The sequence below is a fragment of the Anarrhichthys ocellatus genome, unplaced genomic scaffold (assembly GCF_004355925.1).
Source record: "Anarrhichthys ocellatus isolate YVR2014 unplaced genomic scaffold, GSC_Weel_1.0 scaffold5, whole genome shotgun sequence".
Lineage (NCBI taxonomy): Eukaryota > Metazoa > Chordata > Actinopteri > Perciformes > Anarhichadidae > Anarrhichthys > Anarrhichthys ocellatus.
Window position 1 is genome coordinate 8,205,150 of NW_022280035.1, and position 17,707 is coordinate 8,222,856.

General features: G+C 39.7%; 1 protein-coding gene across 1 annotated transcript; it reads left to right on the top strand.

Moving 5' to 3' along the window:
- Positions 1-9,716: 9,716 nt before the first annotated feature.
- Positions 9,717-15,053, top strand: hsd17b10 (hydroxysteroid (17-beta) dehydrogenase 10). The gene is made up of 6 exons (XM_031845934.1): positions 9,717-9,799; positions 11,652-11,816; positions 13,215-13,379; positions 13,963-14,091; positions 14,191-14,299; positions 14,596-15,053. The coding sequence occupies exons 1-6, from the start codon at positions 9,776-9,778 to the stop codon at positions 14,784-14,786; spliced, it is 783 nt and encodes a 260-aa protein (XP_031701794.1). The 5' UTR covers positions 9,717-9,775; the 3' UTR covers positions 14,787-15,053.
- Positions 15,054-17,707: the final 2,654 nt, after the last annotated feature.

Sequence of the window (17,707 nt, forward strand, 5' to 3'; positions counted from 1 at the left end):
CCCCCCCCCCATTACGACCCGCCACTCAAACGAGCCCCCCTTCCCATCTTAAGTATGGGTAACTGTAAGGTAAAATGTCTTATTTTGTGTTTTTAATGGTCCCATTGTTTGAATCTCTGCACACAGATGTTAAGCGTGCGGCTACGGTGACAGATGTGGTTTCCATTGTCGGCCTGGTTGCCATGGTTGGTAGATGTGTGTTGATGCGGTTTGTTGCCGTCTCGTGTGAGGTTTGTCTTACATGGATACAGAGAGATGTTCGGAGTTTGACTCTGGATAATGTGAGTTAGATTTTAACAAAGTGATGTACCATTCTTCAGTGCAGTGCCCCCCCCCCCCCCCCGGTACTCTAGCAGCACTGCTAAACACACAATGTTAGTATATTTACTAGCAACATACCCCTTTATTGATTGATTGATTGGTTATTTATCACAGGAGCACTTCTGCACATGGTATTGGCGTGATATCTTATTTCAACCCATGTAGCATAGCCTAGTGCTTAGCACTCAGAGACCCCATGACTTTATGCACCTTAAGTATGTAAGATATAACCCCGCTCCTCCAAAAGAAAGTGCATTCTTATATTATCTTCCCATCCCCCCCTTTGTCCCTTTCTCCCAACGCTTTGATTGTATTACCCCAACAGAAGCACTTAATGTTGTATTTACATATAATGAATTTGAACAAGCCCCTATATACAGATGAATTGACAGTCTGAGCCTAAGTAAATCATTATGACATGTAGAACTACAGTTAAAAGGTAGAGATCTATTTGAGAGACGTCAGAATGTGAACGGAGTGGTTTCAGACAAAGAAGCACTTTGTTTTAAATAATGTTAAACCACACTGGACCGTCTTCTACCAGGTGATAAAGAAATGAAAACGAAAAAACTCTTGAAGCACCTTCTGGAGTTAAGGCCAAAAAAAAATAGTGATACTGCCCAGAAAAAGATGGAAATGAATGCGTGAGGGTTTGGGTAACTACTGCCAGGCAGAGTTTCCTCAGACTGACCTCACGCGTTCATGCATGACCTTTTGCAATGAAGCTGAAAGGACCCCTGATTCTCCACATCAAGGATTCCTGGGAATCTTTTCAGATTTCTAAAGTTATTTCCAAAGTGTATTTAAAAAAAAAGGCTAGCCCATTGAGGCAGCCGGTGATATAAAAGGGGGTTTGGCGACTATGCCTCAAAGACCCCCACCCACCCACCCACCCCACCCTCTGGTGGTTGAGTAAAGGTTGTCATGATGATAGCCCAACACCACAAGCTCTTGCCCCGCAGAGCTCTGGTGTGTCACTTTAGACCAGCAGGAAGCACTTCCCTGCCCTGAAGTACCTCCGCCGAACGAGGGCGGAGGCTTTACATGTCGGATCACATGTCACATGACGGGAGAGAGGGAGGCCTCACGGCGGACTTAAGTGTGCCGCACACAATCTGAGACTTCTAAGATAATGAATTGTTTTATTAGAGCACTTATGTTTGTAGAGAATGAGACATGTCCCCCAATAGTAGGTTTCATCTGACTACGGAAATACAACTTACCAATAGCCGGTAGCACAACTGCAGATGTGAAAGCAGTAGACCGACAGATACTGCCCGAGAGATGCTGGCCACGAACATTGTAATCTCTATAAACTTCCTGAGAGAGGTTGAAATGAGCTCACCGTGTTAAACAGAAACAAAGGCAAGTCAACAAAGAAGCACCTTATTTTCTTACTATGTTGATGACTTGTGCTCGATCATGTGCAACAACAATTGACATGGCAAAAAGAAAAGCTCTTATGAAATGCTGTTATGAAGGAAGAAACCCTGACTATATATATATATATATATATATATATATATATATGTGTTGGTGTAGTCGCGTCAGACATCCCCTCAATTCTGAACTCAACCATGACAGTTGACCCAGCCTTGAGCGTAGGCCTACGCTCATCATCACAGGGCCGCGCCGCCGTCTCTTACACCAAATGAAACCAGAGGTCTGGACTGACTTTATAGCCGTTCTTGGTAGGGATTAAGCATACAAGTGCTGTAGGTGTTTGTAGGTTAAGAGTAGGTAACAGCGCCGGGCTTAACACAGGACCGTAATACAGACACGAAGACTAGGCTAGAGAATATAGCTCCACTGGCCGAAATACTAAGTCTAGAATTACTAGGAGTCATATACTTAACTGCTTTCAACTTTTGACATTAGTACAAATATGTGTATTGCAACAGTACATTGTTAGAAGATGTCTTTTCTGTGGCGAGCCAGAGTGTGATCTGGTATACGATACCCTCTCTCGATTCGCTCGCCAGATAACATTTACAAACGCACACACACACGACAAACACACACGACAAACGGGTATTCAGTTGCATTTGTTACCACCAGCATTCTCTCTGCTTTTGTGCTGAAGTGATTTTGTGCAGTTTCAGTTCGCAGTGGAGTGGTCGTCGGTTCATCAGAGATCATTTTTGGTAACACATTCTACTGATCCCCCCCCCCCCCCCAAAAAAAAAAAGACAAATCCCACATTTTCAAGTTTGCATGGATTTAAAATACATGTTGCCAGGTAGGCACAGCAACGGCCATCTACACACAGCACTCACGCAAGACATTAACACACACGGATACATAGATGTTAAACCCTGAGTTACACAGTAGCTAGTATGGGGGGAAAAAAAAAAAAAAAAAGTCAACACAATACATGATGTAGTGTCCCTCTCTCGTCCTTGTCTGTTTTAGTTTGATAGATATTTGATCAGTGATTTTTATGCTTGTTACCCTACCCCCCTGCTATGACACTTTTTCTCTGCCCTTCCTCCCCCCAAATGTTCATTCACTTCTCTCAGCCCCCTAATCTTCCTCATCGAGTACATGCATCCACTTACAGACACTCACCACACCCACTGATTCCCATTAAAAGCAGTCGCATACACGTATATTTTACACACAGGTTAACCCCCCGTTACTTCCTATATTTCAGTTCTCCTCTTTCAATCTTATCACCTCCCTCTCTGCCTCTCCTTTTAGCCCTTTTAGGAACGTTTCTATTGGCCGTTTTTCTCTTTCTCTTTGGGCTGCCCCGCCCCTTAATCAACCCAACTAACAGTAAAGGTTATATTAACGTTGATAATCAGTTTCTGTATGTATCTAGCCAGAGTCTGGAAAAAAAAATCAGAAAAAAAAATCAAAACGGTTTTATTCAATTGTGCAAATGTGTTTTTCTTACTATTTTTAATGTTATTACATCTTCTAATCTAATCCTTCTACCATTGCTTCAGTTAGTACTGAAATACGCTTAGCCAACCTAGAGATTTGAACTGTAATGATTGCGATTTTCCTTACCTGTATTTTATATGGCATCTTTAGACCACCGTTTATTATGTACGTAAGTAAATATTGCCCATTTTTTCGAAATGAAAATCGTTGTCTGCACTATGTTATGATTTTCATAATATCCCTGATAACAATTTCATGTTCGACTCATTATCAATCTAAGCTGAACTCTGCGCCCTTGCACAAAGCAGCAAAATGTCTCTTGTAAACACCTGAGAACCAAAGTACACCTAGCATCCCCCGTATACCCCCGATAAAGCCCCCTCCCCCACTCCGACATCGACGGTTTGCCCCCAGAGTAACAAGTTTTCTGATGAATATATATATATATATATATATATATATATATATATAAAAAAATGACATTGCAGCACGTGTGATTTATCTGACAAAGTCAAAGTGAGGTAGCTGTGTTTTTAAGTGGGGAGACAGACAGACAGGGAAGGAAGGAAGTGTGTTTGTGTTGACTGAGTGAGCGAGTAGGCAGATTTGGACATGTGACCAAGTGTTTAGGCATTGTTGGTGAATTCCCCAGCTCCTGCTCACACTCAGTCGCATCTTCTTCCATTGAGTGAATTCAGGCTGCGTGAACTACTGCACACGCTCAGATCGACACTAATACACAGGAAGGAACAACACTCGACAAATATGCTTTCTGTCACGCTGGGGTTTTGGCGCCCTCTTTTGCGTTTTTGTTTTTTTTTTACATGTAATTGTTGTGCTCTCTCAAAAATGCCTTCTAACGCCCCAGACTCAGATCGACAGAGCAACTCATTGCTGTACTAAGCTTCTTCATACGTGGGCACGGAGGCTGCTGAAAGTGGATGAATTCTCCTCAAAACACAAATCTGAGATTACTTGGTGTCCTGATAGATGTCATAGTGCAAGCAAGAAATAATTCACCTGTATGAGGATGAAACAACTAGTCTACGAATAGATTAGAACTTAACTTAACTTCCAGCTTTTCTTTAAGATCTGAAACGATTCATCAATTAACCAATTAGTCGATTGACCAAAAACAAACTGACAAAATCAAAAACATGGCTTATGGAAATTTTGACATTTTCTAGACTATACTATGAGTTTGTTAATTGGGAAAATAATCGTTGCAGCCTTAAAACACTCAACAGATTACAATCCATCGCTTTGAGCTTTTATGATCCATAAAAAAAATGTATTTCCAGTTTCTTGTCTTGTCTGGATCGCAGCTGATGTGTCTTGAGGAAAATTCATCTTCTTTGTGACTGATGATGAAATGATACGAGTTATGATAGAAGCATCCTGCCTCGCTTCCTATCAAATGGGAGCGCCTCTGTAGAGCTCGGCAATGTTAAAGAGAACCAAAAGTCCCAGAATAGAAATGTACTATGTTGTATTGTGGAAGTCAAACAGTATTATTGTCTGTCATACAGAATGTGGAAAGGAGTCATCCGTTGTGTTGTACCTGTTCTGATATATTTGCAGGATTCTCACAGCATTTTGTCCAGTTTGAGCAAAGGTCCCTGATCTGTCAAGTCTCTCTCTACACTGCCACCCGCCAACCTCAACAGCCCCCCAAACTCCAGTATAATCCCACCCCCTCACAACCCTCCAACGGCTGAGTCCCAGTAAGGGGCTCAAGTTGATCAGTATGGGCTATTGTCATGTTGGTCAACTGTGCCCTCAGCCACGAGTGTACCGATGCATGTACCCAGGGCCACCCGAAACTACCTGTGCAGCAAAAAGGGTTCAAATTGATCCATAATACTATTGTTATAGAAATATTATCATCATTATTGCTTTTATAATTATGGTTGGTATAATTTGTCATCATTGTTAGCATTATGGAAGCACCGGACAGTTTGTGGAAAGACAAGAGAAGAAAAAAAAGAAAGCTTTTTTTTTTTTTTTAATTTGTCTGGCTGTTGGTGGTCTGATCTCACTCACAGAGGGAGGGGAGGAATGGTTCAGAAAGAGACAAAGATGGCAGTCATGTTTGTACTGGTTGGGAAATGACTTACAGTGCTGAAATAAAATTTATTCTTTTAGTAAAAAAAGTATTTCTTGTGTCCGGTGTCTTGATTTTTTTAAATTTACTTTGGCTTTGATTTAGAAAGATTAGACGCCAGTATGCTCACTAACATTATAAAAGCAAAGACACCATTATTTGAAATGAGCTGAACACCAAATTGTGATTTGAATACGAGTGGAGGCAGATATATTCAGATCCTTTACATAAGTAAAAGTACCACACTGAAAATACAAGCAAAAGTATGTACGTATAATCTCAGCAAAATGTACTTAAATTATAACAAGTATTCCCCGTGCTCTGTTTCTAGATTAATAATAATGTTGCATATTTGTTGAACTTTACTGTTATTTTAACTCATGTGCATGCTAGGGTGTGTTTTTATTTACAACAATGCACGTTCTGTGACAATCATGTTTATAGTGTCGCTATACTGAGAACCACGTATAAAAAGTAAACTTCATGTTTCAGCTATTACCTAATTAAGTTCTGCATTAAAAATATCACCCAATATACTTGATATATGGTCTGTGTGGCTTGTTGGGGCAGTTTGCACTTGAAGTCTCGTTCTGTGCGCTCCCTGAGCCTTTATAGACCGTAAATCTCGCGATATTTAGGCATGCCGGCAGGAACCACTGAAAGATCTCGCTCCACTGGGAAAGATGGCTGGTGGGTGATACACAGAATCCCCTGGGCTCACATGAAGGCTTGAGGTGAACCCATGGGTGACCTGCTCCCAAAGAGAAGACGAGCAAGAGTTAGGGTAAAGTACCTTGTGACAAGATGAAGAGAAAATGTTGGCCGGAATAACTGAAGTTTGGCCGAACTGTTAGTAGTAAATTTGTATGGCTCAATTAAATCAGCGTCCATGATGAAACAGTCAGAAGTGCTAAAAAAAAAAACGCTATTGCTGTGTACTTATCTTACTATTTTTATTCTTTAAAGGTCACCATCCAGCTTCCTACTCATCCTACCCATCGCTAACACCCACTTCTTAACATGGCAGCTTTAGTCCCCCATACTTTCAGCTTGCTAGTTAGTTGCACACGGCCCCCTAGAGTCTAGATTCGCCACTGACACGAGCGTGACGTAGCGAGGCCTCGTTTGGGGGGTGGTCACGTGATATTTTTTGGCGTGGTGAAGCGAGGCATCGAAACATCTCGCTGCGATACTTCTGTTAGGAAAGGTCGACACTTAGTGTACGAGTATATGCTGCATTGAGCGGAACATCACCAACCGTTACTGGTACAGATCAACCACTTGGGAGCTGCGCGCGAAAGACTGATGTGACAGCAGGACTGAGAGGTCGAGAACCGCCAATTCCAGCTAGCTGTCAGCTAGCTTGCGAACACTATTGGGCTAGCTAGCTGGCTAGCTCACTTCAAAGGCTGGTGCTGCAAAGCCAAAATTAAATACCTCGTGACACGTTTTAGTTCTTACTAATTTAGTAGATATCGTAATGTCAACAAGCGCTTATTTGATGAGCAGCTAATGGTAACTAGCTTAAATGGCTGAGTTGGTGTCCGGGTTAGCCTGTTAGCCTCACCTGATGTAGGATACAAGCTAAGAAAATGTTAGCGGTCGCTCAATGATTGCTGTTTTAATATTCGTTGATGTCGAGGCCAGTTCGTCACGTCCTGGCCCCCTTTACAACATGTCTTTCTTGTTCCCTAGGCAGTCGTCTGGCCCTGGAGACACTCCTCAAGGACAGGAAGCCTTTTGAGAAATAGGCTACATCATTTGAGGATTGGTCACCTCTCCTGTCCTCTCACATCCTATTCCTTTAGTCGTGTCCTTGTCCGACATGTTTAAACAGATAGAAGGGGACTCAAATGAAAGACCTTCAATGATTTGGACTCAACGGATGAAAGGGGAGCTGTGGGATGAGGTAGTAGTTTGTATAGTTTTAGGATCACACCAGATCTGGGAGATAACTATACAGCCTACTGTCTTTCTCACGGCATCCTAAAACCCTCTCCAGCATATCCTTGTTCAGTTGCCACGGTGACTTAATAAGCCTCTGTTGCCATTGGTGACCGACAGTGCTCCTAAATTACATCATGAACATAGGATTAATTTAGCTCGTTATATTCTGCTGTCCTTGTTTTATCAGAAGACAACACCTGTATCATGAATTCAGTATTTATATTACTTAAGTTTCTCAGCTGTAGAAGGAGAATCCTGAGGTATTGGATATTAAGATATTTGTAAAATTCTTGACATTATTGCTATTTAATAACCTCCCTGGGCCGGATTTACAACGTCCCAGCGCAGACGTGTCTGTAGCTGTGCTGTGGTGAGGTAGTAAGTTGTGTTGTTGTGGGGTGTTGGGATATTTGCAACCCCTAATTTGGAGATACAACTATACAACTTACTGCCTTCCACAGCGTGGCAGCATAATTCACTGTGTTCCAGCTGCTGCGCGTGTGTGTCAGATTAATCTGCAGATTATTTTCTTGATTAGTTCAGTCTATAAAATGTGTATAACCAGAGCCCAGCATGACACCTTGTTTTTTCTCACCAACAATTTAAAACCCCAAAGTATTCAGTTTACAGTGATATGAAAAAGCAGAAAATCCTGACATTGGAAATTTTGAAACCAGAGAAGTGTCTTTGTTTGAAAATGACTGAAATCATCAAAAGATTGTCTAAATAGGTGAAACATTCCTCTCATTTGATTAATCATTGCAGCTTTAAACTAAGTATCTGTGGGCTTTGACTATTGGTTGGACCAAAAGAATAATCGCTTCATCAGGAATATAAATTATATATTTTCCTTCTCCTGCTGAGTATGTGAAGATTTGCTGGAAATTGTGATCTATTTCATTGTCATCATCATAGATTCTTAAAGTAATTGTAGAACGTTTGAGGTATTTTAAATGCTGTAATTTTGTATTCACTTTAGAATAAAGGAGATAACAGTTGTACCTCTAAATGTGTTTGTGCTTTACTAAACGTCATTCTGGGACATTTATTTTCAGCCTGAGTGACTCAATTGAAGGAGTATTAACTGAATGATGAAACAGGTTGGACAATATATATAATTATAATATATACATATATGTATACTAAAATAAGGAGATAGATAGATAATGTAATGTACCAGGTTTTAGAAAATTCCTTATTTTCCACCCTTATTCCCTGGGAAGGTAGGTAGAATAATAGGTAGGTAGAATAATAAAATAGTAATGTACAATTCTGAGATACTTCACTTAAGTATTTCCATTTTCTGATACTTTATACGTCTCCTACATTTTAGAGGGAAGCATTGTACCTTTATATTATATTTAATTTAACTGACCTTGCAGACTCAGATTAATAACACATTTTAATTAACAGATAAATCATGATGTAATATTATAGATTAAGATACAACTTTATTGATCACTGGGGGCACATTCACAAGCTACCCAGCAGTAGGTTATATAAAGCAATTAAAATTAGCTCCACATTCCCAGCATCAACATTAAGGTGACAGTGCAACAAATATAATTCAGTAATATAATATGTATAATTCTGAAATGGGCTATTCTCCATTATAAGTACTTTTACTTTATATTTCTCTGCTAAAACGTTTGTACTTTTAATACCATTTGAATGCATGACTTCTACTTGTATAGGAGAGTGTTTCTTCAACGTCGTATTTTAAGATCTAAGTACTTCTTCCACCGCAGATAAGTCAGTAACCAAGACAAAACCTGATGAACTTGACATATTAAACTTCCTGAAGAGTCGCCTGAGCTGACCTTGTTGAGCAGCAGAGTGTCTGTGATTGGACATCATCCTTCATATCCCAGAGCAGGCGTTCCCTCATACGCTCGCCCATTGGTCAAAACAGACGTAGGCGAGGCTTAAAAGCTAAAGTCGTAAAATGAATGACATAACTCTCACACTTGCTGTACTATAGTATTATACTGTCCTTATAAGTAAGAACCCCACTAACAACAGGTCCGTTGTTACGGTTATTCTTCTTCTATTGATTCCATAGTTTTATTTTGTTTTGTTCTTTTTTATTTCAATTATAATTCATTATTTTTGTTTTATCTCATTTTTATTCAGTTTTTTATTGTTAATTAATTTATTTAAAAAAAAATGTTTTCAATCAAATTAAATGAATCCGTGCTTCAACATATCAAGTGGTAGCTCCTACTATCCACGTGCAGGGTGTGCTGGTGCAGAACTACATATCCCAGTGAATACATCTTATATTAAGAAAATAGTATCAGACCGTCTCCCCACCAGGGCTATCGGCTGTATTGTGAACCCTTTACTATACCCTATAAAGTGACATTATTTAAATAACCTAAAATAGTGTTTCTTCCTGAATAATCTCTTGTTAATCACTCCAGTCCAGCTGGTGGCGGTAATGCAGCACTAAACTGGTTTAACGACCCCGATTAAACACTAAAGAAGAAGAAGGTGATCCATTCATAAACCAACATGGCGAACATTCGGTGTGTCAAGGTGAGGAAAGAAAAATAAAAATCTCCACACTGCAACACTTACATGACTTACAACACATATATGACGCGTTACACTTGTTAGACGCCTGTGTTGGGCTTCATGTGTGTGTTTGTCTTCTCCTTGTTCATTTGTTTTCCTCGTAACTACGAAGTTTCATTGTGTAACACAACAGAAGGGAATTAATGAGTCCACACAGCAGCGTGTTTGTCAACCTTTGTCTTCTCGGTTACACTGACATTGGAGACTTTGAGACAAGAGTTTGAAGGTTTAGTCCACAAACATAACGTCGTTGGTCCCTGACATTAGTACTGTCTGCCCAAGTACATCTACTCAAGTGCTCTACGTATGTACAAATTCGAGGTACTTGTACTTGACTTGAGTATTTCTTCTTAAAGCTACTTTACACTCATATTCCACTACATCTTGGAGGGAAATATTGTACATTTTACTGCACTAGTTAGTGTTTTTTTACTTTTCAGATTATATCTTTCATCCCCTTCCTGTGCATTGAAAACCATGTTTCTCTACATGTGTGGTTGTTGAATGTCTGTGATAAACTGAAGGAAGTCCTTTATGTGTTGAGTACATTCTCCTACTTCTTAGGCTAGATAAACAGCTGGAGAATGCATCGTCACAAATCTGAAAACAGGGCTGTTTATTCTGAGTTAATGACAAGTTTACTTTTGAGAGATTCTCACAGGAAAGCGACACACACAAGTTTTGTTTACATTCAGTGCTACTCACCAAAATGCATAGTGTATTCTTGAGGTATAACAGACGTGTCAAGTACATTTCCCCTTAAGTTAAATATTTTTTAGAAGTACTTTAACCCCAGTATCAGGTACATACGTGTGTACTATCTGACTAGCTCCATAGAGCTACCAGAGGTCTGAAACTCTACACATTTAAGATGAAGGTTTAGAGACCAACTAAATAATTAAAAACACGTTTTCAGTGACGTGAAAAAGATCCATTTGAAAAGATTCAGCAATAACTAATCCATAGATTTCACTAGTTCCAATGACAACAGTATGAACTGGAAAGGTGCACTCAGTAGACTGCATGTCTCTGCCAGCTGTGTCTGCGAGGACCACTGCTGTATTGTGTGATTGAATGAATACATCCCAAATACATGGCTCTAAAGTATCATATAAGACATTTCACAACAATTAAACTGACTAAGCTGTCTGCCCGCGTCACAGCCGCTGAGTGGCGGCGATGTACTCTGCACTGTGCGTATTGGTAGTTCCGTTAGATTTTAGCCAAACACATCGTCCAAAACACTAAAAGTGAGCGCGTTCAGCTGTGTTTTCTCTAGCGGGCAAAAAGAAAGACAAAAAAAACCCAGCATATTATAATTTAGGTTTTAGGGGTTTTTGTGAAAATTTCTCTTTGTAACTGGTGTTAGTATTACTACTTATACATTTATATTTATTACTCTGGTTTGTTTTCTAATGATATTGTTATAATCTTTGAGCAATCTCTGGCGGAAGAATTTCCTTCGGCATTAATAAAGTTCTATCTTGTCTTCTCTTTAAGTTGATTGACTCATCAATTAGTTGTCTAATCATTTCAGCTCCACAAACAGTTACCACTTGAGTAATAATAATCTTTACTTCCTATCTGTCAAACTCCTAAATGATGAAGTGATACCTCTGCTTTTTTAATCAATCAGCAATTGTGATCTTTTTTTCACCCGTCTTTCTCAGTGACCCATGTTTTTTCCTGTGTTTTTATATCCTGTACTACCCTCCACCCTCTGGTGCGTCCATGTCCGTATGTGTGTGTCTGTGTGTGTGTGTTTTTGTGTGTCTGTGTGTGTTGTGTCCGTGTGTGTGTGTGTGTTGCGTAGGGTATGGTTGGCCTTGTGACAGGCGGTGCGTCCGGTTTGGGCCGGGCCACTGTGGAGCGTCTGATCCAGAACGGAGCGTCTGCTGTGATCCTGGACCTGCCCTCCTCTGATGGACCGGCTCTGGCAGCCAGTCTGGGGGACCGCTGTGCCTTCTCTCCTGCAGACGTGGGTCCAAAACAATCAATAAACCTGTACATTACAGTTAAAAAAGTTAATAATAAGCTGTTATATTGATTCTTTGCTTCTTTCCTTAAAAAAACAAATTTTAATAGATAAAAACAGTATAATTCAAACACCAAATGTAATTTTATATTTTATATATATAAAAACCCTACACTAACCTTTTATTTCTGTTGTGAAGTTTGAAGAAGAGCTTTGCTAAAGCAGCATGTTTATTCCAGCTGGCTGCAGACTCTATTACTGTTCTTTTGACATTGAAACAGGAAGCTGTTCCTCTTTAAATCTGCAGACATTTTGATGCTAAACTTCCAGATTCTTTAATTAATAACTGGTGATTAATTCTATTCCTGTTGAACTGTTGCTCAGAGGTACCTTCGTCTCTTTCTGCACTTTCAATTGTCTGGTTGAACCATTGTACGGTGTTTTGTTCTCCATGTACAGAACAAACCCTTCATACAGAATAACATCTATTTTTAAAGAGGATTACAACCTGAAAGCATTAAAACATATCGAGCAGACATCTGACAGTTAAGATTTTGTGGCACGTGATTACAAATTTCACACAAAAAGTCTCTTAATTCTTTCTCACGTTTTTTTTATACAGAAGTCGGTCAATAAGCTGCCTTTTTCCATCGTATCATGAGCAACTGCGAGCTGATTTCTATCGGCGCTATCCTCAAATACACTGAGTTTCCTGTGATTCCTTCACAATAAAAGCCACCTTGTGTTTCAATTTGTTTGATCTGAAGCAGCAGTAGGAAAAGGCTGTGTTAGCATTAGCTGTAGCTTAATCCAGCTCTGATACGGCTGTGGAAGGAGCAGTTAACAGTGAAGCTGATACCATGAAGATAAAAATATAATTATTAAACCTGGATTACATGCATGCATTGTGTCCTTGTAATCCCTTCTGTAATTAAATACCTTGAATCCAGTGCGGGTATGGCGGACTCTGCCACTGACTATAAAAACAACTATATAGACTGTTACAGTATAAATAAAGTAAGTAAGTAAATACACTGAGACGCTATTGCTGAAAAAACATAAAATCTTTAAGGATAACTTTCATGGGAAGATATAAAATCTGTAAACTTGTGAAAATGTACTAATTGCTCTTGTGGGAACTGTAAGAGAAACAAAATACAGATCAAAGCTGCAGCTGTAATTTGAGCTCTAAAATGATGCTCTGAGCTCAGCAGATGGCACTCACACATCATCCAACATAATGAGTAGTGCATGTGATACATGTTGACCCTCCACATTATTTATGCCAGACTTTCCTCTACTTGCTGGATGCAAATTGAGCCAAAGAACCGGTCTCTATATTTGGGGCATTTACACGCGTCTGCTCGGTGATATTTACATCTCAGCCTTCTCATTCCTCAGGTGACATCAGAAGCAGACGTGCAGTCGGCGGTGACCCTGGCCAGAGAGAAGTTTGGGAAGCTGGACCTGGCAGTTAATTGTGCCGGCATCGCTGTCGCCGTTAAAACGTATAACTTTAAGAAGGACCTCCCTCACAGCCTGGAGGACTTCCAGCGTGTAATCAATGTAAGGATGTAGATCAGTAGAAAAATGAATACCAGTCGCAGCTGTGTGACATCTCCAGTGCAGGAATGTAACTAAGTTACCTAAAGCTCTGTACTTCTGAACATATTGAAAGTACTTGTGCTTTACTTGAGAATTTGCTTTTTATGCAACTTTATTCTTCTACTAAATCATAGAGGTAAATCTTAATATATTTTTACTGCATTAGATTTGTTCGACAGCTTTAGTCACTTTTCAGATTATGTTTTTAATCTATGTAATATGTAGCTCCAGACGTGTTGAGGAACTGAAGGATTAAATGTTCCACTATGTGTTGAGAAAATTCTCTTACTTCTTAGAGACTATTTAACTAAATAAACTATTTAAAAATCCTCCTGGATCAGTTGGAAAATAAGTCACAAAGCTGAAAACGTTATTCTGAGCTCATGAAATGTTGACTTTTTAGAGATGCGTGGTTCTCACGGGACAGTGACTCCACAAACACGTGATGATCTTATTGAATATGATGCATTACTGCAGATTTAACTACCCAGCAGTATATAAAGCAGTTAAAATGACCACAATAACATCTGTGTGTTTTCTGCAGGTGAACATTGCAGGAACTTTTAATGTGATTCGTCTTGCTGTGGGTGCGATGGGGAAGAACGAGCCGGATGCAGATGGACACAGAGGCTGCATCATTAACACAGCCAGCGTGGCCGCCTTTGATGGACAGGTCATTTGAAATGAACAAAAAAAAAAAGCATTAAAGACACAACTGAGTGGTCGCTCCATTTCTCCAATTTTTTTTTTGTGCTCTCCATTTCCTCTCCAGGTCGGCCAAGCGGCATATTCCGCCTCTAAAGGCGGTATAGTTGGAATGACCCTCCCTATTGCACGAGATCTGGCACCCATGGGCATCCGAGTCATCACCATAGCACCGGGTCAGTGTTAGGAGTGTAACGGCACACAGAAATCTTGTCCCGTTGAGATCTTATCCCCTACAGTGGTGGAGCAACGCAGACACACCGTCCTTGTCTTATACACAACTCTCTCTGTTGCAAGTGTCCGGGAACCCACAGGCGGCTCTTCCAGCTTTTACTTTAAATGGAGTATTTAACATTGTTGTGTTGGTACTTTGTCTCGAGTGCATGATCCGAGTTAACTTAAGATCTGAACACCACATAAGGATATTTCCTTGGTGTATACATCTCAATGTTCTGTCTCTTTCGTCCTCCAGGTCTGTTCTCCACTCCCCTCCTGGCTGGTCTCCCAGAGAAGGTGCGCTCCTTCCTCGCCCGCCAGGTGCCCTTCCCCTCTCGCCTGGGAGACCCCGCTGAGTTTGCCCACCTGGTGACATCACTGGCTGAGAACCCCATGATCAATGGAGAGGTCATCAGACTGGACGGAGCCATTCGCATGCAGCCCTGAGACGGATGGTGTGTGTGTGTGTGTGTGTGTGTCCACGTTAACAAAAAGGTGTTGATCGTCACCTTCGTCGAATTAAGAGAACATTTTTATGTCTGAGTGTTCGTGTGTGTGGCTGCCTGGTGCAATAGTGTTGTAGAAAGCTGCATACAGTGAGAGAGTGTGTAAAATATCTGTACATCATTCAGAGCATTGCAGTAGTTTATGCACTCAACTTTGGTTGTTTTGTAAACAAATCCAGATTATAATAAACCTCCAGATGAGTTTGATTATCTTTTCCAAGAAGTTTTTTTTTGTTTTAAAAGTAGAATTTTATTTCAGCATCTTTCAAATCTTCTTGAACCAGAAGTTTGATCTTTAGAAGAAATTAGGAACTTTGACCTCATGCAAAAACATTTTTCTTAATTTTCTCTTGTGGGAAGAAATAGCTTCAGGGATTATCCTGTACCAATTATCACCAGATGAGTTCTATGGACTGAAAGAACCTTTAATGGTGCACACTCTTGTGATGCTTTATTCTACTGCAGCATTCTGCCTTATTCTGTCCTGAAAATACAAACACTCCATTTACGTGACAAAGTGGTGGTGTTTGACCTGGAAATGAGTACGGGCAGCACAGCCTGGTTATTGGCTGGGGTCCTAGTGCTCAGAAGAGTCCCGAACACGGAAAGAATAATAAGAAAAGAGAAAGCACAGGCAGAGGGCAGGGTCTCTCACCACACTATTCTAGTGGTTCATAAGTGATGATTGAGAGAGATTATTTTTGTATCAGTCTATTGTTTTTTAGAGTTTTAGACAAAAACATGACATCACTGCATCAAGTTACAAACAAACAGTTCCAATATACAATCATACATAAACTTACAGGTGGAAAAAATTCATAAGGAAGGGAGAAGAGTAAAGTAGAGAATGTGATGTGTTTGGAGGAGGGGCTCTTATCATTTAGTGAAGTGAGCACTTCCTGGTTTGTCAGTGAAGACTGAAGAGAGGCCGCCTTAACCATCAGAACCTCAAACATGGACGGTCGTCAGACTTTGATCTGCTTCTTCTTTTTCAGTGAGTACGCTGACTTTCCGTTTCTATCACTCTTATTTTACGATGTTATTTCTTTCAGTCGGTCAGTTAAGCTTTGCAGGAAACGGTTTCTATGAGTGAAATGTGTTTCATCACATCTCATATCAGTTCAAGACATATTGTTGCTTTCTGTAGTTAAACAGGATGATTGGAGTTAGTATGAGTCACTCAGTGATGGGGAACTAAGATCTTGAAATACTATAAATAACACTGTAGAAATATTCTGTTACAAATAAGAGCCATACACTCAAACTTTTACTTAAGTACTTAATCTAAGTCTGCAGAGTAACTAAAGGTATGAAATAATTGTGGCGTAGAAGCAGTAGCAGAAAATAGAAATGAAGTACCTCAAAACTGCACTTACAGTACTTGGAAAATGGGAATTAATACCGTAAAATTGCACATAAGTACAGTACTTTGGTAAATGTACTTAGTTACTTTCCACGAGTCACCAGTTCGTCACTTTGACATGACATCAAAAGTACTGGTGACTTCAACAAAATAAACTTTAAATCAAGAAAGAAATGAAATGGTCAAACTTCTAAGTAACTCTGACTACAGCTGCAGATAGTTCAGTAGAAAATAAATTCTGGAAAACAAGCTGCATCCATTGGATGAGTTGGGATTGTCGGAGCCATTAGTTATGTCTGTGTATTATATGTTTGAATTAGGAGCCTATCTCAGGTTGACCACGGGTGGCAGTGTGGAGTATTGTGGCAGGTAATTAATATATGGGGCACAGGTGCAACTGACAGGTAATGAGGCATGGGTGACGGGGAGATCGCACGGTTTTTACCGCAAGCCAGACACACCAGAGGGAGACCAGGAAGCGAAGTGATATCAAGTTCTATTGTCAATTGTGAACTCTAATTAAATGGGAACCTCACCCAAAGATACGCAAAGCCTGGAATCTTTATGTCGAAGCGAGTACGAAAACACGATCTTCTCCCGCACCCAGCCGAGTGGCTAGTTACAGGAATCAGTCACTAGAGGGATCAATTAAATCGATCGGCATAAAGTCTTTGTTTTCATTAATAAACCTCTCATTCAATAATGTTTGTGCATCCAACAAATACCGTACAGTAAACGTGTTCAGAAAGAAGACAAAGCTCATTTTTGACTTTTTTCATCTGTATCAGTTTGACTGTTTGTGTTGATTCGCACCAAACAGTCAACGTACCAACGGGGTGTGTGTGCGTGTCTCGTCAGCTCAACCTCTTAATGAACTCAGCAAAACAATGAAATAAAATGAAAAGTAATTACATCAAACTGTCTAACAAATTCTTATAAACAACAAAAGTAATCAACATAAATAAATAATACATCTCCGAGAAGGAGTAGGAGTGAGTATACACTTTTATGGTCTTAGCTCTTCTTCACAACTCAAACTATTAACTCAATATTTATCATATAAACCTTTGTCACTGGTAGCCTATGTTCTTTTCTTTTATTATTTCTATTCTAAACTGGGTAATGAAGTCATATCTTTCATTGAGTTGTCCACATTTAGATATAAACAATACTATTTTTCAGAAAAATATGTTGTACATTTTTTAATCTTGAAGACTATGAAAGTTTTTTTCTTGTATGTTTATTTTTGTCGTAAATGCCACTTTAATCCAGAAAATTGTTTTTTTCTTCTAAATGTATGACTTTGTTCTCTGAGTTTTTATTATTATTATTATTATTATTACCCCAAACTCTGTAATAATTATATTTTTCCTGCTTAGAATGCTTAAAATCTTGGTTGAAAGAATCCAAATTAAATTATTGTTGTATTAAATTATTACCCCTCAGTCACAGAGTTGAACTGGGTAGTTTATCTCAGTAGAGGAAGGGAAGTCTAGATA

Bases quoted from the DNA above. Each gene is read 5' to 3' on its own strand.
- hsd17b10 (XM_031845934.1), top strand. From the start codon at position 9,776: ATGGCGAACATTCGGTGTGTCAAG. The intron at 9,800-11,651 runs GTGAGGAAAGAA...TGTGTTGCGTAG, and splicing joins CGAACATTCGGTGTGTCAAG to GGTATGGTTGGCCTTGTGAC. The intron at 14,300-14,595 runs GTCAGTGTTAGG...TTCGTCCTCCAG, and splicing joins AGTCATCACCATAGCACCGG to GTCTGTTCTCCACTCCCCTC.